Source organism: Ornithodoros turicata, chromosome 9 (genome assembly GCF_037126465.1).
Source record: "Ornithodoros turicata isolate Travis chromosome 9, ASM3712646v1, whole genome shotgun sequence".
In the NCBI taxonomy this organism is placed as follows: domain Eukaryota; kingdom Metazoa; phylum Arthropoda; class Arachnida; order Ixodida; family Argasidae; genus Ornithodoros; species Ornithodoros turicata.
This window is the reverse complement of record NC_088209.1, coordinates 21,569,966-21,594,080: the sequence shown is the minus strand read 5'-3', so window position 1 is coordinate 21,594,080 and position 24,115 is coordinate 21,569,966. Positions and strand designations below refer to the sequence as shown.

The 24,115-nt window shown below is 45.5% G+C and overlaps 2 protein-coding genes across 6 annotated transcripts in view; both read right to left on the bottom strand.

Annotated features, from left to right (window-relative positions):
• Nucleotides 1-20,182, bottom strand: part of LOC135368321 (protein vav-like) — a 79,356-nt gene extending 59,174 nt beyond the window's left edge. For all 4 annotated transcript variants that reach the window (XM_064601514.1, XM_064601516.1, XM_064601517.1 and 1 more), the window contains exon 1: nt 19,835-20,182. In XM_064601514.1, the coding sequence (XP_064457584.1) occupies nt 19,835-20,044 (210 nt within the window). In that variant the 5' untranslated portion in view covers nt 20,045-20,182. The remainder of the gene's footprint in view (nt 1-19,834) is intronic.
• Nucleotides 20,183-21,179: 997 nt separating this feature from the next.
• Nucleotides 21,180-24,015, bottom strand: LOC135368324 (small RNA 2'-O-methyltransferase-like). Of its 2 annotated transcripts, none has more exons than XM_064601520.1 (6): nt 23,670-24,015; nt 23,492-23,611; nt 23,104-23,351; nt 22,864-23,046; nt 22,616-22,805; nt 21,180-21,344 (listed from the first exon to the last, which is right to left on the bottom strand). In XM_064601520.1, exons 1-6 carry the CDS (start codon nt 23,745-23,747, stop codon nt 21,312-21,314), a joined length of 852 nt encoding a protein of 283 aa, XP_064457590.1. In that variant the 5' UTR covers nt 23,748-24,015; the 3' UTR covers nt 21,180-21,311. The 2 variants fall into 2 exon arrangements, with proteins under 2 accessions (XP_064457590.1, XP_064457591.1); XM_064601521.1 differs by having other exon boundaries at nt 23,492-23,628; nt 23,670-23,759.
• Between the last annotated feature and the right edge of the window lie 100 nt (nt 24,016-24,115).

The following is a 24,115-nucleotide window of genomic DNA, read 5'->3' as shown; positions in this document are numbered from 1 at the left end:
AAGATGTTGTCGCGGACAAACCTGCCCTTGTTCGGTACAACATACGTCTAATAATAATAATAATAATAATAATAATAATTCGGGGCTTTACGTCGCGAGACAACCGTGTCAACATACGTCTGTGAGCAGGCGTTTTCTGTTATGAACCTTATTAAGTCAAAGTTACGCTCACAACAAACAAACAAACACCTCAACGCGGTCCTTAAGATTGCAATTACGCAACCACTTTCACGCGATGTTGACGCAATAGTTAAAAACAATATGGTGCCAAGTTTCCTCATGACCGAGCAAATAAAACGGATTGCTTTCACTGCGTGTGACTGAGCAACGCTGGAGTAACCCAAATGTATACGTTTTACGTCGTTTTAATTTCTATGTTGTGTAATCTATATCAAAAACAGGGTACCCCAAAGCGTACCCCAATGCCGCCCGCGGACACGAATGAGTTCGGCACCCTTGGCTTACTATATAGGAATACCTCAATTTATGATATGACAAAGGTCAAAATCGCGGATTGAAATTTCGAATTAAGATTATACACTCGGGGAAAACGGATTACAAAAAAGACGAATTCACTTATATGTTACTCAAGCCGTAGGTCTGCGCAACATGCGATCCGTACACGATACTAGAGAGTTTTTAGTACAGCGTACGCTGCGGCCTTTACGTATACGTAAGGGATAGCGTTGGTGATTCTGCGCAGTGCGCGACGCCCTCTTTCTGTTATGGGCGTGCGCAGAACCGCTATCCCTTACGTACGCAATGGCGGCAGCGTACGATGTACCAAAACTCACTGCTGCCTCACTTGTGCAACGACACAAAGCTTGCCACCCAAAGTTATAAGCTCATCATCAACTCAATAACATCACAAGCAATCAGTCACGTTAATAAGCTATACATCCTAATCCATAATTCACGTGCTCACGAAAAAAAAAAAGAAAGAAAGAAAGAAAGAAAGAGAGAGAGAGAGAGAGAGAGAGGCGACAGATACCCGGGGAGCGGAGAAGAAATAAAAGACGAGCCCATTCCACAAAAGAACGACAGCTCCCGTACGTGTGCCGTCCTCCCACAGCTTCAATTCCAGTCTCTTACTCCTGTTTCCATCCTTTTGTCATTGTTTAAGGAAAACGAGTATCGGAGAATAAGTTGGAGTCTGACACAAACTGTTACCATGGGAACGTATCCGCATAATCAATCGGCTCAGTCGAGGGGCTCGCATGGCTGCAAGAGCAACACTCAATGTCTCTAAATCCCGCAAGAGTGCCGCATGGAATATGCCGTTATATACGGAGCCTCGCAGCGAAGCAACGCAGATGACGCGCTGTATCGTTGTACGCCTGTATCGTATTATCCGAGATCTATACGTTCAAATATAGCGGCACCATGCGGCATATGGCCGAGCGGGTTAAGGACGTCCCGCTCGTTGCTGGTAGCCAAGGTCGTGTTGAAAACTGAGAGGTCATGGGTTCGAATCCTACCACCGGGTGTGCTGTCTGAGGTTTTCCCTGGGTTTCCCGAAGACTTTCCAGACGAATGTCGGCACAGTTACCCATGAAGTCGGCCCAGGATGCGTACTAACCTCCCTGTCCCCCACTCCTTCCTTGCTGTCCTCTCTCCATCTCTCCACGTCCGTAGGCTGGTCGTAGACACAGTTGCTTCGCGGCGCAAACACGGAATAAAAAAAAATGCAGCAGCACACGGGCAGGAATGCCAAATATACACTGCAGTGCTGACCTGAAAACGAATAACTTTCAGAACTATATAAGTGGGTTGCAAATACAGCTGTGTAGCCCGTAACAGGCATTACAGGGGTAGCGACAGGTCATCCCAGGTTAACCCAGAGGAACGTAAAAGACAGTCCTTGGCACCGACGTGAAAGTGCATTGAAAGTTGCACAGCGAAGAGGGTAAGGGAGGCGGAGAAAATGGGCGGAGATAAAGTCACGTGCTTAAGGCTGCCAATGGGAATGGACGCAGCACCGAGCTCTCTGACGTCTGCGCTTTGCTCGCTCGACATGTAGAAGAATAATTCTTTTTTCCTCAGTATTCTGGCGTGCAGTACAGTGCGTCCTTGATGTAACGAACCACGTCTACGAAAGTGTCCCAACCCCTTTAAATTACAGTAACAATTACAACATCGTAATTGCAAAGCAATTATACAATAGACCTCTACCTGTTTGTAAACAAATGACGTCATAATGTTCGACAGCGCCACGAGTTTTGTAGAGTTGAACTACGTTCAAAGCTAGTGGCGAACAAGGTCGCGCACGAAAGCCACGGCCTTGAGGGGATTACGATGGGCTCTGAAAACGACGCGACCTTCGGTCCTACTTTTCTTTTAATGGGAGGCAGCGAACAAGTCCCCGTTCGTGGAACCCAGTTCTCCCCTTCCGATCTGTTTTGGTTTCGGTGTGTCTACCAACGTCATGATGACGTTTCTCGGGTAGAGGTCTATTAGATACCCGGAAGAAAGATGGTGTAGAGACCTACTTCTGCGGGCCAGGTGGCGCCAGCGAGCAGCAACGTCAGCGCCCCAAAATATATGCACGCGCGGTGCATATGTAGGTTCAAATGCGCGGTCTCGAGTTGTTCGCACTTGGCAAGATACACCGCTTTTTCTATTCGGCACCTGTACGCCTATTATCTATTACCTGTACGCCTATTTCAATACTGTATATAATTTTAATGCATTACTTTATTCTTGTTCTCCGAGGACCGCAGCACAAAAGCTGAAATATTTATTAAAAGGACAAATGAAGTGACAGGTGGAGTATAATAACATGCCTGAAATGCGGCTGCAAAGGCATCGCTGAAAGTTTGGGAATGCGTTAAAAACGTTACAGTAAAACGGTGAAGGTTCTTTTCGCATGCAAAGTATGCCAAATTGCACAGAAAATAATTCCAAAAGTAACTCCAAGTGCATTACAAGTTACTTGCACATTTAATTAAGTTACCCGTTACAATCATATAATATCGAAAGTAGTCCTGGAAGGAACTGTAGTAGTAGTAGTAAGTAGTAGTCCTATAACTAATTACGTTACAGGTCTGCTGCGATGACCTTGAAAGCCCTATACGCTCTATTCCGCAATTCCTTCTCCAAACTGGAGCTGGCGATATCACGGCGTAAACTGATACAGTCGTTTGCCAGTATTGCTGAATTGCTCAGGGGAGGAGCTCGATATTCCCAGTCGCGAAATCCCCGATCTCGAAATTCACGTTTTAAGAAAAAATCTTCCCGTGAGCAACACCGCAAGCTGCTACAATGAAAATCAAGGAGGATGCTCGATTGCTTCGGATTTATATATACTATTTATTCACTGTTCACTATATATTCACTATATAACTACTCGAATTCACGGGTTTTCGATGTCTATCCAAGTCGTATTAGCGAACGAAATCCACATTTTAGCAGCCGTTAGGCTTAGCAGGGCAGACACAACGGAGCGCAGCATGTTGGTTAGTTTACGCGTATTATTAGGTTAGTTCAAGTTCGGTGTTTGCATTTTTATGTCCAGGTTAGTCTCAATTCGCCGTTTGCAGTTTCCCGCGCGCGACTGCGCATAACATTTATAACATAACACTTATAGTCCGATAACATTTATTTGCAGTAGTTTATTTTGAAACGAGGATTTCGGTCACTTTATTTCGAGGTACACCCGTTTCATCGTTAGGGGCGATAGGGGCGATACTCTACCCCATTGCTGGCGGTAATGCGGTGAAACGGCGTAATTAGTCGCCTCACAGTGAGGACAGCGAAGTCCTACGGTGTCAAAAAAAAAAAGAAGCGTAGGTGGTCTGGATTTGGCCATGGACCAAGTTAATACGTACCTCGAGCGCACAATCACCATAACCCTAGCTTCAGAAACACCGGGCTTCCTGCAGTCAACATCACCAAACGTTTAGAAGCTACCAAGCTAAACAAAGGAACTCGTATGCAACACAGTGTTTACCAAGGAGCAACTAAGCACGCTTGCGTCACACAAAGGAAGCTCTTGCTGACATGTATTTCGAGCGCACTTTTGTTTCGTTTAAGAGATTTTCTATCCCGGTAGGAAAAGACAGGGAGAAGCAAATGTACGCTCTTGCTTAAGATCGATAAAACTCGCAGCTACATCGACAGACCACAAAACACAACAGCACGCGTTGAAAATGTAAATGGTGAAATATTCTAACAAATATATATGGAAATGATGAGTGAGAAAAGTTCGGGTTCTACATTCCCTCAAGGATTATGCAGGGACATCTGAAGGGGGAGGGGAAGAATAAAAAGACCGAGCGACGGAATTCTTGCTTGAACAGAGAATAATAATAATAATAAATAATTCATTTTCTGCTTCACGTGCGTACAGGGCTTGGGCAGGTATAGAGTCAGTAAATACAGTACAGAGGTAGGTAATAGGGTACAGAGTATCGCATACGTTTTCCGCACCGGAGCCGCCGTTCGGTGTCCGCGATTGGACCGATCGTGTCACGTGGTTTCTCCTTCCAACAACGCGCCGTCCATGTTGAGTCCCCTCATCCAAAACCGGTTTCAAGTTGCGCGTCGTTCTCCGGCGGAGAAGGGGGAGATTGGCGCCCCGTTGCTAGGCGATACAGCTGCGCCAGACCCAAGATGGCAGCCTCGCTCGCCGGCGTGGCTCAGTGTAGCTAGTCTACTTCCTAGTTAGTGACTCCTCGCACGTATACGTATAGGGCAGAAGTAGGGTATAAACGAGCTGGTGTAGATTGGATATCGGTATGTATTCTTGCTGCCTTGCGCTATAGAGAGTAATGATGATGATGATGATGATGATGATGATTCGGGTTTTTCTGGCGCATTGACAACTACGGTCATAAAAGAGAGTAATGACAAAAGGAGACTAGCGTCAGCCTTAATCAGTCAGTGCAAAAATTTTTCCCGCGTTGTTCTTTAACCGCTGGTGGTAGCCAATGTCGTGCTGAAGGCTGGGAGGTGGTGGGTTCGAATCCTACCCCCGGCTGTGCGTAGTGCGGCTGACGTATAGTGCGCTCGCATGCTTCAAACTGTTGCTTGTATATACTGATCATGCTGCGAAAATACTCGTGGAAACGAAAGGAAAAGGAAAGTAAAATATTTGCGCTAACAAAACATAATAATAGTTATTATGTGGTGTTTGTTATTTGTTTTCTTTTGTTATGTTACGTTTTATTACGTGAGTCGATCGGCTTTCCCATCTGCCCCAGCTTCCGCCATCCTCTGGTATTCGCAGGGTGCGGACTACATCCTCCGCCCGCGGAGGCATACCTCTGTGACTGTAGCTCTTATAATGTCTCAAAGACACCTATACCTTCATATACACCTTTCACATACACCTTTTACCAGCTCCCGTGGCATAGTGGTTAGGTTGATCGCTTTCCACGCCGAGACTGGGAGGTGACACGGGTTCGAATCCTGTCACCGGCTGTGCTGTCCGAGGTTCTCCCTGGGTTTTCCGAAGACTTTCCAGACTAATGTCAGGCACAGTTCCCCCTGAAGTCTGCCCGGGACGCATATAAAACCCCTGTCCCCCACTCCTTCCTGCTGTCCTCTCTCCATCTGTCCACATCTGAACGCCGCTCATAGCCACAGTTGCTTCGCGGCGCTAACACGAAACAAACAAAAACGAAAGGCTGGACAATCAAGCGAGTCCAGGGAATGGATTCTCGCGTGCAATCGACAACCGGACCAGAAGGAAAGCCGTCAAACTCGACCACTTGTGTAATGACCTCGAAGACAGGAACGCGGTCAAGTCTACCATTGTTTCCACGATTTGTATTCACCAGACTCTTCGTAGAGGTCCCCGTTCAAATTGTAGGCTGGGCAGAGATAGCGAGCCAGAGTGGAATATTGAACGGGATAATGTGTCTGGCGGGAAGGCACGACTGCAGGCACTATACTTGCGCGAGGCATGTCAAGGTCCACGAAAAGAAAACACTTGCCTGACTGACTAAACAGGATTCAGAGCTGCTTTCTCGTGCTACGCGTACACGGTTTTTACTTGGAGCGCTTCGTGATGTTAGTAGAGTTTCAGCATATATCCGAAACAATCCAGATGTATAATATACATTATGCAATGCCTTGATTTTTTTAATAGAAGTCTTATATAAAATTTGCATAGTTGTATAAGTTTTTATATAGGTCTTTAAAAAGTCTTACTATCTGGAATAATCCGGCTGTATTCTTTTTCTTTTCCAAGTAATAGCAATCCGACTCGTGTATGGCCAGCCTTTCCCTGCATTGCTCTTCACAATAAGCATGTCCCCCTCCCCCCCACAAAAAAAAAAAAAGAAAAGAAAAAGAAAATGGAAAGAAAAACAGAGCTAGCCGAATGTTTTCTCTCAAATTCGACAGATTCTGGAAAACTTCGAGTTCTGATCGGATGCGTCTGGCAAAAGTTTCGCCGATACGGATTTTTACAGCTCAAAACGCTTTTCTGGGGACGCATATGCTATAGGCACATAAGGCATTTATATATATATTCAAACTCAGGCATTTATAGGCTGTCCTTTATCGTGTTGTGTTCCGTGTGCTTATCTTCGATCAAGTACCACGTAGGTCGGGTATATAGGTGAGACCCTTGCTAGTGACGGAATTAATCCCGATCCTGGCGACCCACGTATCCAATGCGAGCCTGTAACCTGCCCCTTTGTAATGGAACACCCGGTGAGCTTGCCGAGCCATTTTCTCGACACAGGTAATGCGAGTATCACGTTCCCGTTTAATCTTTTGACAAACGACGTTCTTCCTCCTTGTCGCTCTTCAACGCGTTAGAACTGTTTTCTCAGACTCGCAACGCGCGTCCCGCAAGCAACCACACGCCAAGCAATAATTGGATTACATCTTTTTGGCGAACGACAAAATTTGTTCCCCGGCTATTTTTCTCAATTCAATCAATCAATCAATCAAACAAACAACGGCGAGCGAAAAGAACTATACGCCACGGGTAGTCGACGTTGGTGGAAACTCCGAGGTCGTGCTGAAGACTGAGAGGTGGTTGGTTCGAATCCCACCCCCGGCCTGGGGGTTTTCCCATGGGTTCCGGCACAGTTTCCCCGGAAGTCGCCCCAGGACGCAAACTAACACCCCCTGTCTCACACCCCTTCCTGTAGTCCTCTTTTCATCTGCCCACGCCTGTACACGTGTCACAGACACAGTTGCTTCGCGGCGCTACCCCTGAGCGAGAAATAAACAGTTGAGTGCAGTTGGCCACCATAGCCTAGTCTTACGTCACGTCTTCTCGCGCATGCGCTAAGCGGGAAGATTCTGTCCGATCGCAACCGGAATATCCCGTCTTCCGCCGCTCACCTGCTCGTGTCGTCTGCCAGCAGCATCGCTCTGAGCGCCCTCCTTCGCATTTTTCAAGGAATCTTCCGTCGTTCTTTCCAGAGTTACTCGCGGATACTATTGTCATTTCTTCCGCGATATCTTCTTGTCGCGTGCTTTCTTCCTCGCTCTCCTCGGCCAACATATCGCCCGCGATAAAGTCCGTAGTGCGGATATCCGGTGTGTGAACGTGATATACCAATACTGCATCATTCATATGTAAAGAAGGGAAAAAATAAATAGCCGAAGGTTTCTTCCCGCTTGTCGATTCACTTTTGCCGGGGGTTCAAAGTGCAACGCCAGCTAGCGTCATCCGAGGGTTGTCTGAAATGAAAGGCACGTGTGGGCAAGACGTTATGCGTGACCCGTTTAACGGCCAAGCCACTCACACCCACGTATGCGGAGGAAGACTTCTCCATACACTTGTAACCCACTTGCTCGGGCAGATATTCGAAATGAAGGATGAAACGAAGGCTCGAGAAGTCTACAGACATTAAACGATCATCCTTCCCGCGGGACAAACAAAAATGATGAAGTTAAAAGGTTGAAAATCACAAAGCTGAAACTGCATCGAAGACTAGGGCAGTGGACCCCATATTCGGGGGGCGGGGGGGGGGTATATGTATTAGAACAAAGAAGAAGAAAAAAAAACAAAGGGAGGAAAGGTCAGCCAAACGGTATGTCGGCTTGCTACTCCGCAAAACAAAAACAAAGAAAGAAACGGAAAAGAAAATAAACCGAAAGAAAAGAACTATGAAATAAAGAATAAAATAACAAAAGGTGAAAGAAGGATGAGATTAAAGATTAAAGACGAAGATGATATTAAAAAAAAAGATGAGGGTAATGTTACTAGGGTGAGAGGTGAGGGTGGGGCACTGAAGAATGAGATGACACGGGCATCACCAAGCTCCAAAACGCAGCTACATCTCTCTCTCTCTCTCTGTGTGTGAATCGAAAAATGTTTGTAGCTTTTGTAGCTGAGTAACGTTTGACATAGCCAGGTGTGTCAACAGCAGTGTTGCGGATTTGGCTGCTCAAATCGGATTTAAATCAAATCCGCATTTTTTCTGAAAGTTCTAAATCAAATCAAAATCAAGTCCGGATTTAATTTTGACACGTTAAATCAAATCCTTTTAAATCCGGATTTGTTTTTCGGGACCTAAATCAAATCCGCTTTTAAATCCGGATTTATCGAATCTTTTGACAAATCCGGGAGCCAAAATTCGTACAGTAGCATTACTAGACGTATAACCGTGTCTACAAATTACTAATACTGCCCGTACGTAACGTGGCACACAGAGCAATAAATTTCGACTGATTGACGAGGATATAAAGGGCCAACCTATCAATCCGCTGGCCGAAATGTTATTAATATTTTAGGACATAAAATTTTGAGTTTAGAAGGACACTTTCGGTTACGCCTGCTCGGCGTATACCAGACTATCAATCACCACTTGGGATCGTGGGACATGTTACGAATACTTATATGTACTAAACATGTAGCCTATGGGTCTATTTTAATGCTGACGTTTCGGGGCTTTGTAAAAATTTTCCTCGCGCAGTACAGACTGTTGTAATCAAGGGAAAAAAAGGGTATGCGAGGAAGAGTGGCACTTCTTGCCATGATTGTCCGTGGGAGTAAGAAAGGCTTGCCTTCCCGAAATCACGAAATGATAGGATGTGATATATTTATTGTTCGTTTTTAATTTGTTTTGACGTGAATGCGTGTACCAATATGCGTTCAATATGATGGCGAAGACCAAGAATTTCGCGACATGATTTGCAAGCTTGAAACGGATCGTGCTTGAAGACTCAGCTAGATGTCCACGGGAAAGGTGCCGTCCAATCGACGGAATAACGTTAACTACGTTATAAGAACTGCACCTGGTGTTCCCTCGGTGCGGTTGGAACAAAACGGCTACTCCTGTCGCTCTGGAGAGAGGACGCCGCTACACACTTAGAAATGAACTTCACCGCATAGCACGCTCCTAGCCAACCATCATCTCGAATGATATCGTTATCTGACCTGATTTGTTGAAAACGGGAGGCGTGCACCTTTTTTGTGACAATTATGAACAGCATAAGTGTCACAAAAAAAGGCGTACGCCTCGCGTTTTCAACAAATCAGGTCAGATAACGATATCATTCGAGATGATGGTTGGCTAGGAGCGTGCTATGCGGTGAAGTTCATTTTTAAGAGTGTAGTACGTGTGCAGATTTCAGACAAGGTCACATCAATTCGCGTAGAATGCGAAACGGCGCTTCGCTCAATTTCAAATCCATGCATCTTGTGAGGGAGCTTGACGAAATCCACGCGCAAATCCGCTGAAAAAGGAGCGATTCAATCCAAATCCAAATCATTCGTGGAAAATGTGATTGAATCCAAATCCAAATCATACCTGGAATATGCGATTGAATCCAAATCCAAATCATTAGTGGAAAATGCGATTCAATCCAAATCCAAATCCTGCCCATATTTTTTTGCGCAAATCAAATCGCAAATCAAATCCGCCAGCCCTCCGGTGGATTTAAATCCGGATTTAAATCAAATCCGTGGATTCAAATCCGCAACACTGGTCAACAGTGAATGTTTGCGCGAGCTTACAAAAGAAAAAGAAAAGAAGAAAGAAGAAAAGCAAAGGTCTGGTCAAGAACAATTCGAGGGGCAGACGGCTGAAGTTGTGACAGGAGCACAAATTTAAACTGAGAAAAACGCCGGCGTGTGAACCCGTATAGAGGGGCGGGGAAGCCAACACAAGGTTTTCGTTTCCGTGGCGCGCTGACATGGGTCTTCGGAGGCCGTTCTGTCTGCCGTCTCTCCCTTTCTGGGGATTCCTGGTCCGACTGCCCGCCTTCGACCTTCCCGCGAATGGGTCCAATGTCACATCTGGGATCAAACGCGAACGCCGACGACCACAACCGGCCCATCACACTCACCAAAACCCGAATTAAAAGCATTTGTGCGTCCAAGTACTTTACATATGCGTCCAGGACTAAATAGAACCTGTCACAATATCGTATGTTTCGTGGCGTCGTACCCCCCTTTTTATTGTATTATATATGTTTGTATTTTTATCTTTATGTTTGTACCAACCCTCGCCCTCTACCTTACAAGATGTCTAATATATTTTGAAATTTTGTAACCTTGATGTTAGACCTGAAGAAGTGCAGCCTTCTGCACGAAAGTCTCGTCTCATTAAAATTTACATGCTCTCAACCGTCATCTTTCTGTTGTGAATCTCTATCGCAGGATACTTGCACATTGCTCTTCTACGTACTACACTCTTAAAAATGAACTTCACCTCATAGCACGCTCCTAGCCAACCATCATCTCGAGTGATATCGTTATCTGCCCTGATTTGCTGAAAACGGGAGGCGTACGCCTTTTCTGTGACAATTATGAACAGCATAAGTGTCACAAAAAGGCGTACGCCTCCCGTTTTCAACAAATCAGGCCACATAACGATATCATTCGAGATGATGGTTGGCTAGGAGCGTGCTATGAGGTGAAGTTCATTTTTAAGAGTGTACGATGTTTCCCCAAAAGTCAAAGCCGCCAATACCTGCCACAACGCCGCCGCGTGATTCGTCACTCTTTCAGTGATTTCGGAGACACCCGAGCACTTCACGAATCGCCTCCGCCGGTGCCGGTATCCGCCCCGAAAGGAGAGGGACGGTACAATCTGGAGTCCCTTCCGGGTTGCCTGGGGATGGCGAGGGATCCAAGGTTATTCGCTTTCTCCCAAGAAATCCCCACGATTGATTCCGGCCCCCTGGGCTCCCTGTGAGCCGGGTGTTTTTTTATTTAATTTTAAATGTTTATTTCTATTTTACTTTTATTCCCTTTTTATGGGGATAGCAAGCCGGTATGCTGCCCCTGGCTGACCTTTCCCCTTTTATCTTTCATTTTCCTTTGTTTTTTCTGCCAATAAATCCCCCCACCCCCGAGTGAGGAACACATACTTGCTCGAACCGTTTAGTTAATTCCGTACCGTCACAAGGTACAGCTATAACAAGAGCGACTGTACGCTATAGCACGGAAGATACATGCACAAGATATCGTAAAATATATGTATTTATTATACGATAGTAAATACTGAAGGGAGAACGTACAATACCTCACTGGAAAGTACTGAGTAGGATACGAAAATGCCAACAGAAGTGTTTAAAGAGTATTTTGAGTACGGCATTTAAGTACGTAGAAGTTTGTGTCTAATGAACGAAAATGAACAGGTGCGCTTTGGGGGTAGTATGTTTCCCCAGCCATACTCGGCATGGAAGGGGAGGGGATTATGTGACGGCACTCTGATGTGTTATACACCCCTTACGTGACTGTATTACACCCTGCACCTTGCTCGAAACGGAACCCTCAGCTACTGCCCATGCATTATTGTTATTAATCCTATTTGACAAAATCGTCGTTTCATACTGAAGAAACGTCTCGTCTTGGGGTTGGGAGGACCTCGATATTCCCGGTTGCGAAATCCCCGATCTCGAAATTGACGTTCTCGAAACAAGGAAAATCAAGGAGAATGCTCGACTGTCTCGTAAGATGTTACATGTTTAAAAACACGACACCACTACTTTACTCAAATTCACGGGTCTTCGATGTCTGTCCAAGTCGTTTTAGCGTACTAAAGCCACATTTTAGCGGCCGTTAGGCTGGACACAACAGAACAGCACGTTGGTTAGTTTATTATTAGGTTAGTCATAGTTCGATGTTTGCATTTCAATGTCCAGGTTAGTCTAAGCTCGCTGTTGGCAGTTTCCCACGCGCGAGTGTGCATTTTGTAGTCAGATAACACTTATTTACAGTAGTTTATTTTGCAACGGGGATTTCGATTAAGATTCCCGTTTGAGGTACCTATTTTGACATAGTGTTTAAAAAAGTGAAGACAGCATGAACCCCCCCCCCTTTTTTTTGTTTTTTTCTTTTGTCGTGTTCTATGCGCAGTAGAAATGTTTGTAAGGCTGAAAAAAAATCATGTATCATTAATCGCTATAAATGCGCCACTTTAAACATGCCCGTCAAAACATGTTTAACGCGTGCGCGGCGTTTAATAATTTTCAAAATAAACGGGAAATCCCATCTATGTGTTCCCCCAGAACTTCGAGCGTGCGGGCCCCTTAACCTGTTCAAGGGCATGCAGCAACAACAAAACATACAATCATTTGTGCATGCGTGAATGCTGGCAGAACGTTATTTAAGCAACCTTTGTTATTTAACCAACCACCAACCAACTTGCAAAACGGTGCGCGTGACTGGACGGCCTCGAATTTCGTATCGATATGTATAGCTTCTTAGATTTATACCAACCTTACGGACGAGGAAACAAACCGGAAAATTCCGCGAAACCTCCCGACGGCGTTGATGGAAGCCTGACCATTCAACGATTCAGATAGAGAATACGTGTGTGCCAATAACCACAGGGCGGGTCGCAAAGAGCTGTTCACTGGGATGTACCTCGAAATAAAGTGATCGAAATCCCGGTTGCAAAATAAACTACCGTAAATAAATATTATGCGACTATAAAATGCACAATCACGCTCGGGAAACTGCCAACAGCGAACATAGACTAACCTGGACATACAAATGCCAACAGCGAACATAGACTAACCTGGACATACAAATGCAAACAGCGAACATAGACTAACCTGGACATACAAATGCAAACACCGAACTTGGACTAACCTAATAATAAACTAACCAACGTGCCGGTCCGTCGTTACACCCGTGAGACCGTTACAGACCAAGCCTAACGGCCGCTATAATGTAACCTTCGTTCGCTAAAACAACTTGTACAGACATCGAAAACCCGTGAATTTGAGTGGTTAAATATAGTGATGTGCAAAAACGACGTCTGTGCTGTTCTCAGCTTTTTTAAATAAAAATTCTGTAAAGCATAATCGCCCATTCTACAGTTGGCAATACGAAGCATTATTGCACATCCCTTCAAATCCGCGTACGCGCGGTGGAGAGGGGCAAAAGGGAGCTGGTCCTTCATGGAGCAGGGCCCCTTGACAACGCGGTCCGCCCCCGGGTGGGCCGTGTGTAACGGCCGTCGGGGCAGTATCACTTGCGGTACTAAAGATTTTTTCTGAAAATCGCACATTCTACAATTGGCAATACGACAGCATAATCGCATGTTATATGTGAAGCGTGATGTGTGGGCAAGCATTGCTCTTGTCCCATCCTACAGTTTGCAATACAAATCGCTTGCTTGTCTTTGAATATCTCCCGTTTTTGTTCATATAATCAAACTCAAACTCAACTCTTTGAATGCGCTTGCGGTGCTGTTCCCGGGAAGATTTTTTCCTAAGAATAAACACCCTGGATTGTTATAAAAATTCTGTAAAGCATAAAAATAAACACCTGGGTTTTTATTAAAATAGCTGGTTATGATACAAAGAGGCGGATCCAGGATTTTTCTGAGGTGGGGGGGGGGGGGGTATATGGACGAGTCGCTTTCCTCAACCAGCTAGGAAGTTTCCGTCGACTAACGCGCTATGAGACAGTAATAACTGCGGTCCTAATTAACCGAGACACACGCAGAAGAAACAATAAAAGCATGCACCAAACAAAAGTTTCAGTGCAATGACGTTGGAACTGCAAAAAAAAAAAAAAAAAAAAAAAAATCTATTTCCCCTCCAGTGCTCGATAAGTCGGGGTTTGATAATTGGATAATTCGTGGTTCGATAATTGGATAATTCGCGGACTAGCGGCGTGGCCGAGTGAATAAAACCAGCCGCTCGTGAGTGGTAGCCACAAGGTCGCGCTGCTGACTGGAGAGATGCTGGGTTCGAATCCTACCACCGGCTGTGCTGTCTGAGATTTTCCCTGGGTTTTCCAGCAGACCTTCCAGCCAGCGCAGTGTCTCCTGAAGCCGGCCCAGGACGCGTACTGACCCCCCTGTACCCCGCTCCGTCCTGCTGTCCTCTCTCCACCCAACCACGCCGCTCACAGGCACTGTTGCTTCGCGGTGCTATCACGGAACCAAAGCAACAATAATAGAGCGTTTTAGTACATCGTACGCCATATCGCCTTCGCGTACGCAAGGGATAGCGTTGATGGTTCTGCGCACGCCCATAACAGAAAGAGAGCTTCGAGCAGTGCGCAGAACCACCAATGCTATCCCTTATACGTAGGGAGTGACTTTTTCGGGTTCAACCCGATTCCGCCCGGTTATTCCCCTCCGAATTGACCTCCGACCAATTCGGGTTAAACCCGATTTCTCCCCGAAGTCCAGTCACTATAAAATCCTCAAGTGGCGTTTCCACTGGAGACGAACAAAGGTCGCCACATGTAACACATGTAAGAATGGGTCACTTATACGTTCCCAGCAATACACCCATGTGTGTCAACACTGTCTATGCCTTCGGGGATTATCACTGGAAGGTAACGATCCCGCAAAAAAAAAATTTAAAAAGTGAGAGAGATTAGGAAAGGACTTAATAGACAAGAGGAGAAACAAAAACACCCGATAACATCCGAAGGCACAATTATCGCCCGATTTCTCCCCGAATTATAGATTTAAAAATAGCGCCCGATATTTACCCCCCGAATCTGAGAAAGGCATTTAACCCGAAAAAGTCACTCCCTACGTATACGTACGCAAAGGCGATAGCGTACGATGTACTAAAACGCTCTATTTCCTGGCGCTACAACGCCAGACAACTCTTGTTCAATGCATACACTGTCTGAAACACAACAGTCTGAAATGCGGGGCCGATGTGTGGAAATTCTGCCATACATATACATTCCTTTTGAAGGCTATAAACCTTGCGTGTCAAAAGATATAAGCACGCAACTATCCTTACTATTCGAGGTGCCCACGCACAGGCTTTCTGTGTGCCCACGCTTAGGCTTTTATTAGTGCAGAATCTCGGAACCAGCGTTTACGGACCACACGCTTCCGTTTTCTCTAATTCGAGCTTCACCGTCGAGTGAAAGCTCGCTGTCATGCCTTCATTCGGAAGCGCTGTCACTCTGACCGTGCGTGACGTCACAACGTATACGCGAGGGAAATCTTTAGGATCTTTGGTAACTGGGATCGTGAAAGAAAAGAGTCGATACGCTGATGGAAGGCGATCGTTATTTCCATGATATATGAGTGAGCTTTGTCGAATATGGCAATCGAGAGCTTTTCGAGCCCCGAGGGAATCAGGAGCCATCACCGCACACTGCGCAAAATTTTGTTCGAATTCTGGGCATGGGCAGAGATTACCCCTGATCGCTTTGAGCCCCCCTGAAGCGCCTAAAACTCACTCGAAACTAATTTTCCCCCAAGTCGTAATGGAACTTCTCGCGGGAACGCGTTCGATTTTTTCTTAATCAACCAATGAGACATATAAAAGGAAAAATACAGACGTTAGAAGAAGTTGGACGACAGACAAACTACGCGTAACGGATAAATAGACGTAGAGACAGAATACCTACAGAAAGAAAGAAGGGAGGGGGGCAAAAACTAAGATGATGCAATGAAATCATTCGTCATTCATCACGATCAAGAGATCATTCTGTTGGGCAATTTTCACAGCGAAGGTGCCTTTGCTAGTGGAGCCGTCAATCGCTGCGAGATCGACCTATAGGGGGCAACACGGTCACCTTTCTAGTGTGGACATAACATGCCGTCCGACGTTTGGAGTTGATGGTTCTTTTCCGTAATTCTCGTGTATATTCACCGGAAGATCACTTGTGCCGCGATGGTACGATACTGTTCGGTTCCTCAATGCTCCACCTACTGCACTGAACGCGGACAATAGACGTGTAAAAGCAGACGACGCGTGGTAGCTACCCACACTACGGTAGTTCACCGTTTCTCCGCAGCGCGCCGACACCGTTCGATCTCGATCCCTGCCTCCCTGTGTTTTGTGTTCCTGTCCCTATCACCTCCTCAAGCTCAAGGAGATGATACCATCAACATTCAAGCCGTTGCAAGTACGCAACTCAAGTACATTTTGCGCACCTGCGAAATATGAATATACGTATATGATCTTAACTTAAAGTCGTGCGAGGCTTTCGAAGAATATTTTTGAGTTTGCCGTCAGCATTCATTGCAGCAATCACTCGTTCGACCAAATTGGGTTCTAATCTTGACCAACAAACACGTTATGTACGATAACACGTGTACAATTTTAACTTACAGGGGACAATATATAGCTGAGGTGATTCATACATTACGAATCAACAACGCGGTACAACCATTACCAGCCACAGGCCTGTCAGCACAAATTGTTACAGTGACACTGCACCAATATTGCCATGCAATATTGATATCATGCAACATCATGCAATATTGATGTTACGTTGCTAACGACCACCTTCCTTATGCTGCAACAATGTTATGGAAGCAACATTGCAAGAATGTGACATTGCTAAGGACCGCCTTCGTTATTTTGCAACAATGTTATAGAAACAACATTGCAAAAATGTGACGTTGCAATGTTGATGCAACTTTGCTAATGACCACGTATTTTACATTGCAGCAACGTTACAAAAGCAACACTGGAGGAGCGCTGCAGTGTTCTCTTGGTGATATATGTGCTATGTAGCACAGTATGCTTACATATTCGGTAATCGTCCTGGGCAGACTTCAGGGGAACGGTGCCGACATTCGCCTGGAAAGTCTTCGGAAAACCCAGGGAAAACCTCAGAAAGCAGAGCCGGTGACACGATTCGAACCCGTGTCACCTCCCAGTCTCGGCGTGGAAAGCGATCATCCTAACCACCAGTGATGGCCAGTAGTTAACTACATGTAGTTGAACTACTAGTTGAACTACCTGATTGTAGTTAAAAAGTAGTTATCAACTACTTGCAGAAATGTAGTGCGCAACTACTAGTTAAACTACTACTTTGGGTAGTTAACTACAGTAGTTAGGTTACTGCAGGCGCCAACTACTTCCGATTTCACCGCAAGCTCTACGGCAGGATTGTGCTTCCGACTTTTACCTTGAGCTATACCTGTTTGATGAGAACAGTTGTGCAGAGCAATTGTGCCGTGCATGTGTACTAAATCTTCACTTTTATCGCTGCCTGTGATTCACAGTTAGGTGTCCAAAAACACTATAGAATGGGATTGGTGTTGATGTAGTTAAAATACATTGCAGTAGTTAAACAAGTAGTTTTAACTACCACCCTTGAAAAGTAGTTGAACTACTAGTTAAACTACTGTAGAAGTAGTTAGTGGCCATTACTGCTAACCACTATGTCACGGGAGCTGGTACACGCATATGCATGTGCGTAAGGATGGATTGTAATGAATTTCAAGTTCTGGGTTAGATTAATTTTCTTTGAGCGTATATTGTCCTCGTCTCGATCCTTTCGTTCATAGTCGTCTCCCATCGTGCGTCCGCAGTGTTGTCCCCACGACCATCTCTATAATACATAATGTATAATACATAACATATAATGTATGGTGTTGGTTGTCCCAGAATATAATGTCTCTCACTGTCTGCACTAATTCTGCCCATAATGGTCACCCTAAACATTCTCAGACACCTTATATCTTCTTTTTTCTTCGGCATATTGCCTGCATTTACTTTTCAGTTCCCACTGAAGGTCTGTTGTTGCCCTATAGCATTGCTACGATACTGCTTCAATGGCATTGCACCAGCAATCTAACTGTATAATGCTCCCTCACTGCAGCACGTGAGACACTGCCTCACCAACATAATCGTAATGTTTCTAAATCCATTTGTGCGTGAAACGTTGCCGCAACATATGTCAACACATCGTCAAAAACAGACTGATAAATGACGGGTGAACGTCACGGGAAGTCACGAAAATTTCATTTCATTGCTTATTGGTGGGAATCCCAGATAGCACAAGATGGTACAAACATTGTGCTACTGAAACACGGAAGTGTCTCGGCAATGTTGCATGCAAAAAGTGCAACATTGCAGCAAATATGTTTGTTTCAATGTTGCTGCAATGTTTCAGATGTTCCCTAGAGGTAACATCTCTATTACACATTGTAACTGCGACGTTTCCTCAATGTCAAATGTGCAACATTGCTCTAGCAACAGAATCACAATCTTAGCTATAAACGTTAGGTTGCTGACGCAGTGTTTTGTGAGTAATGACACTGCAGCATTACATTAAAATTGCTTGCCAAACACCCCACCAGCAACGTAACTGTTTCGTCAGTGTAGTACACGACGCAACATTGCTTCGGCAACACAATCACACCCGTTAGGTCTACATATCTTTTGAAATACAGCAAAAGCATTGAAATAAAGATAATCCTGGCGTAGACGATAGCCTTTTCGGTATTTTTTGTTGCTGCTGTTTATTAATCGTTTGTGTAGTAACTCGTGAAGTGTGCTTAGGTAAGCACAAATGAATGGAAAATCTCGCCCCGAAACCGCAGAACTTGCACTTCCTTTTCGTCATATATCGTCAGCGTCGCGATGATTGATCATTATCCCTTCCACGAGGTACTGTCAAAGGGATGGCTTATTTATTAGCCAACAGTGCTAATAAATGCAGGCCGTTCAATGCGAACCAAGCCCTCCTCGCTGGTCTCCTCAACTTGTCCAATCGCGAAAGGAGATAATTCGAGGTGACCAATCCCGGCCCCTCCGCATTGTCGCGCTTCTTGGGAGAGAAAGGGAAAGCGTAAATTGCGGTTTCTTTCACACATAAATCATGAACGACCCAGCTAATGTGTCCCGTTCCTTTTGTACTACTGTCAAAGCAACGGAATCTTTCGTTTCGCGAGGAGAAACTTTTGCACTTCAGTTTCCCTTGAATTTACATAAATGCACAACAACCAAGGCGTCGCACATAATGGCAACTACAAGAACTTAACATACAGCAGGACAAGGAAGGGGTAAATATATGAAAAAAGTCCCCTCCACCATGCGATCGCAACACAAAGCGTGCACGAGAAGCAAGCTTGTATCCATCCTTCTCAAAACACAACAGCCTCTCCGTATACTTGGTTAACAGGCGAGCGTGAGTTGACAGAAGAGGAACTCGATGCGACAACGCACTGTCAATGCCGCGCGAATGACAGCACATTTCCCCGGCGACGTTCGTCGCCTCCACTCTATCAAACCCCCGTATGCACGATTGCCTTGACGGTTCCAGACACGTACGATACCCCCGTTTGAAACATCCAGGGACCAGCGCTCCGACGCATAGGCGGCCCCACGAAAACGATCACAACTAAATGACCTTGCAAACACTTTCCCACACCCAACGAAGCTCTCCTGGCGTGCTCCCCTTCTGATAAGAGCTCGCAGAAGCAGCAACAAGATGTCACAAAAGACTAGTAATACTAAGGAAAGCACCTGCGAAGTATTTAACGCATCAATATGGATATTTTCGCACGTGGTATAGTACATTTCGGAAGCGTTGTCAAGCGTCTCCGTTGTCGCGCAAGCATCGTCAAGCGATGGGAACCTAGAGAAGGAAAGGAAACCGGCGGGCGAGGGACAAAAACTTCCCCCGAACGACGACGGGTCACTGAGGGGTTGCTAGGGTTAGATGCGTGAGAGTAAATATGCGTACCTCTGACATCTGTGGTCGGAGATTCATCTCCTTGAGATCAATACATCCTTGCACAAGCTTGTTTAGCAGTTGACACAAGAGTACACCATCCCGCAGAGTGTTGGCCAAGTCGATCATTTTTGCACCTGGCCAAGTGACGCGGTGGTCGGCGGGCAGCGCCTGGCAACGAATTAGCCAGTCGGCGCAATCCCGCCAGAAAACATCCGCCATCAGTTCCTCCTTTGGCACGCACAAGTTATCAGGAAATAAACAATCGCGCTAAATGAGCACGACACATCTTTGACGAACCCGGACACAGAGCAATGAACGCAAGCGAGCGAGAAGCTCCCGTTGCTCCGTTCCTCCACACTCTCGTTCCCAGCGCTTTCGATCGTGTATCATGTTGTGCGCGCGGACAGCCCGCGTCGAGAGTGATCGCGGCGTCAGCGCCGCCGCGCTTATGCGCGCGCCTTTCAAATTTTCAAAGCTCCCTGTAGTTCATAGAAATCATAAGGAGTGTATGCCTGTCACAACACAAGTAATTTTTAAGACTGAACCGCACTATTGCGTTTCAAATACGTCCGTCTGTCATTTGCGGCGATACTGTACGAGAAAAGGCTTACAGCCGACTCTATGAAGCTATGAAGTGACGTAAAACACGACGAGAGCGCGCGGCGCCACGGTTACCGGAGCAACGACAGGCACTTCTTGCGCCGCTCAGTCCAAAAATTGACGTTTGCGAACTCGCGTCCGTCGCTTTTAAGGAGCTTGCGTCGGTTCCCTAACACAATAGTGCGGACCACATAATATTTAAATGAAAACGACGAATTTCTTTTCGGCCTACTTGCCGAATTAATTTCTACACATATCTGAAGCATTTCTTACCGTTTTGAGCGATGTAAAGGTTTTTCACACGTTTCACAGGTTTTTCAAAGCAAACTGAAAATAGCATTAAGTTTGTTTAAATTGGCGTTGGTGGATCATCTGGCAGGCTGTGTGCCTGCTAATCCCAAGGTTGGGGCCGAGAATGCCAACAACTTCGTGGAAGAGTACAAACCGCTTAGGCACGCAGTCTTCCGCAAGGAAGTGCAGTGTGCCGAAACTTCGGTGCGCGTTAGAGGCACTTTGGAATATACGTTACGACATTGCATTTGGGAAGTGCGAATTTACCGAAAAAATTGCTTTGCAAGAGAGCGCACAGCGGCGACCACCTCGCCCGGCGGATCCTCGCGTCTCGTCAGCGTCTGCTACAAATTTCTGCCATCTTGACGCCCACGCGCAGCTCGCGATTCGCTCATAAAAGTGTAGCTATAGGCTTAGCTACACACTACATTTTGGACTTGAATAAATACATAGCAAAGGACACTGTAGGGAAATGAATATTGCACTTTATTTTATCCGCAGTAAGTAGTGTACCGCAGAAATAAATGACAAAATGAAACATATGAGTAAGAAGCATATTTAAAAGGTGCAGATTGTATGCACCGGGGTTTCGTCGTCAATCTCTCCCAGGATGAATGCACTCTGTGACCTGCAACAACAGACAACAACATTTGATTTTGTAATCATTAAACTTCTCAACGATGCCACAAGGATGCGTAACAAGATCCAGCTCTCTGCAGCTCTCCTCAAACTTCAAACCCTAGAAATTCTCGAAGTTGAGACTTCGTGTTGTGTCTGTCCCTTCGTGTTCCCTAGTCTCGGGGTTTTTACATTATGCATTATCTTCACCAGCTCACTTGCTTCCTAGCCATTTTTTCATTGCTATACCGAGAGTCTCAGTTAAACCCCCGGGATAAATAATTCCCGAACCGGTGCACTAATCGAATAACTTTCATTTATATCTGTCCAATACCGCCTACAAGATGCGCACCGCGTGAATGATCGGGAGGCGCTCATTATTTAAATAAAAATTCAAATGAGTTTCGTGAAAAGAGCTAACTTCTAAAGCAGCCCTATTTAGCCCTGGGATTTAACTGAGACACCCGGTATACAGTGCTGGACAAAAGTTTACGGGACATGCTCCCGCGTCATTCATTCCTCAGACACTCTACTTCCTGACTTGCTAGCAGCGAATGGGACTGTACGGACTGACTGGGTTACCCAGGCACATGTCTGTAAGGCCGTAAAGTCCCATTCGCGGCTAGAGTGTCATTTCATAATAAGACTACCACACAAGTGTCCTTCCTCGTGAAGGACAGAAAATACAGTTGGGCCTGGACATAGCAAAGCTCATAGGGAACACCGTTTCTTTCGTTGTACCGAATATTTTGATGTATTGAGCCTTACAAAATACGGCAGCTAAGTGCGGAAGGGAATCCAAATCATTTCGCTGCACCGCGAATTTTGAAGAAAACATGAAGTCCTAATATACAGGACATTACTTCTTATTCTTTACAGATGTTAGAGAAAAAAAGCCGTGAGAGCAGCTTAGATGTCACCTTTGCGGTTGAGGCAGACGTCCTCTTGGAGACCTTAAATTCATTAATTAATGGCGATGGATACTTCATAGCACACGCTCGTTTCAGGATTTTTAAAAGCTAGAATGGCTTTCAACAAGGACTTGCTCCCACTCTGCTATCTTGCTCTCGCCCAAAATTTTGTAATGAAAGAGTGAATTAATAAATTTTTAGGTAGTCGTAGTTACATACTTCCTGCAAGAGAATGCCATATAGCTCAACTGCAAAACCGACATGTATGCTGCTCTCATTGCTTCCTTATAAAAAAAAAACTCTGCGAAGGATAAGAAAAAATCCCTGTATAAATCTTAACGTGTACGACAACTTGCGACTCAAACCTCACCAGGTCATAAATAAGATTGTCAGCAACAGCAGGGTCCCTGTTGTTGTTGTTGGGGGTGGTACTATTTCGGCGGACGAAAATTGCAATTTGGCTGCAGTGCCCCACGCCTTCAAACTCACTGCTAGGGGCATCACCAACACCTGAGTAGTCCACCGTGTAATCGGGGTACCTCTGTACAATTTTTGAGCACCTGTAAAATTATTCACAAATTATTCTCCACATAGTTCCTATACTGTGCATATGCTTACCATTGTTGAAACTCTTCCCTAGTCCATTCAAACTTATGGTCCCAATGGCGCATGCCCTGCATGTTGGGAAACACAACGTTGAAGTCCTTGTTAGGCGTCGTGATGACCGCTATCTTGGGAGACACATGATCGAATATGGTCTCCGGCAGGAGCAGAAGGTCTTCTTGTTGAAGGTGCTCAATGCTAAAGCAAGTGTACATGATTAAGCTTCTGTACCGACAGCACCCGTAGGAATCTTACAGCTCGATGCAGGTGACAGCATCGAAGTGACGCAGCCGAGTGTCTTTATGGGCCACACTCCCACAATAGAGTTTAATGCTCAGGTTCCGCGCTCGTCTGTTGAGGCATTCCCAAACGAGAGGCCTTGCCAAACGCCACGCTTCGTCGAGGCATCCGTAACTGGTGTCTACTAGAGCGATATCTGTTACTTGTTCCAGTCTCTTCAGGAACTTTAGGAAGTGTCCAGATGCGCAGCCGAAGTCGACGACCTGTATGTAGCAAATGTTGCACATACTTTCACACACTTGGAAAAGAGTGACATACGAAACGAACGATTTCCAAATTTCAGTTGCGAGCAAAACATGAGAATACCGTTTATTAATCTGTGACATTCACGACTTCCACTTACACTGGTGACGTCGGGAGCCTTGGCGAGAATGTCGTACGTAGCTTTATACCGTTGCGTGCTTACTGGTGGGTCGAACTTCACAACATTACGCTCTTCTAAGTCGACGTCCATATAGCTATTCTGAAACAAAAAGCTCACTATTTTCAACGTAAAGGTTGATGGTGCTTGCGTTACGTACATGTTTAGCGTCTAAGGAAACGTTCAAATTTTCACAAAATGTTGAGTCAGGAAAGATGTCAACCAGTTGAAGGGTCATTCGCGTTTTCTGTACCACTGACCAGCCGACCTTCTCGTGCTTCCAAAGAATAATCTTTATTCCACCAACCAGCGCCGTACACACACTCGCGCGTGACCCCGAAGATCATCATCGTTTTCTTCTACTACAACATCCTTACATACGGCGAGGGTGGATACGTTTATTAAGAAAAAAGAAAGGAAATATTTCATCATGCAAACCCAAACCATATTAAGCGCGTGACTCTGGGCGCGACCATCTTGACATGCGGCATCGTAGTGGAGCGTGGAGCGCAGTGGTGGTTTTGTGTGATCTAATATAAAATATATAAAATAGTTAAAAGTCATAATAAAGGCACATGTAGAAAATTTGAAATTGATGGCTACATA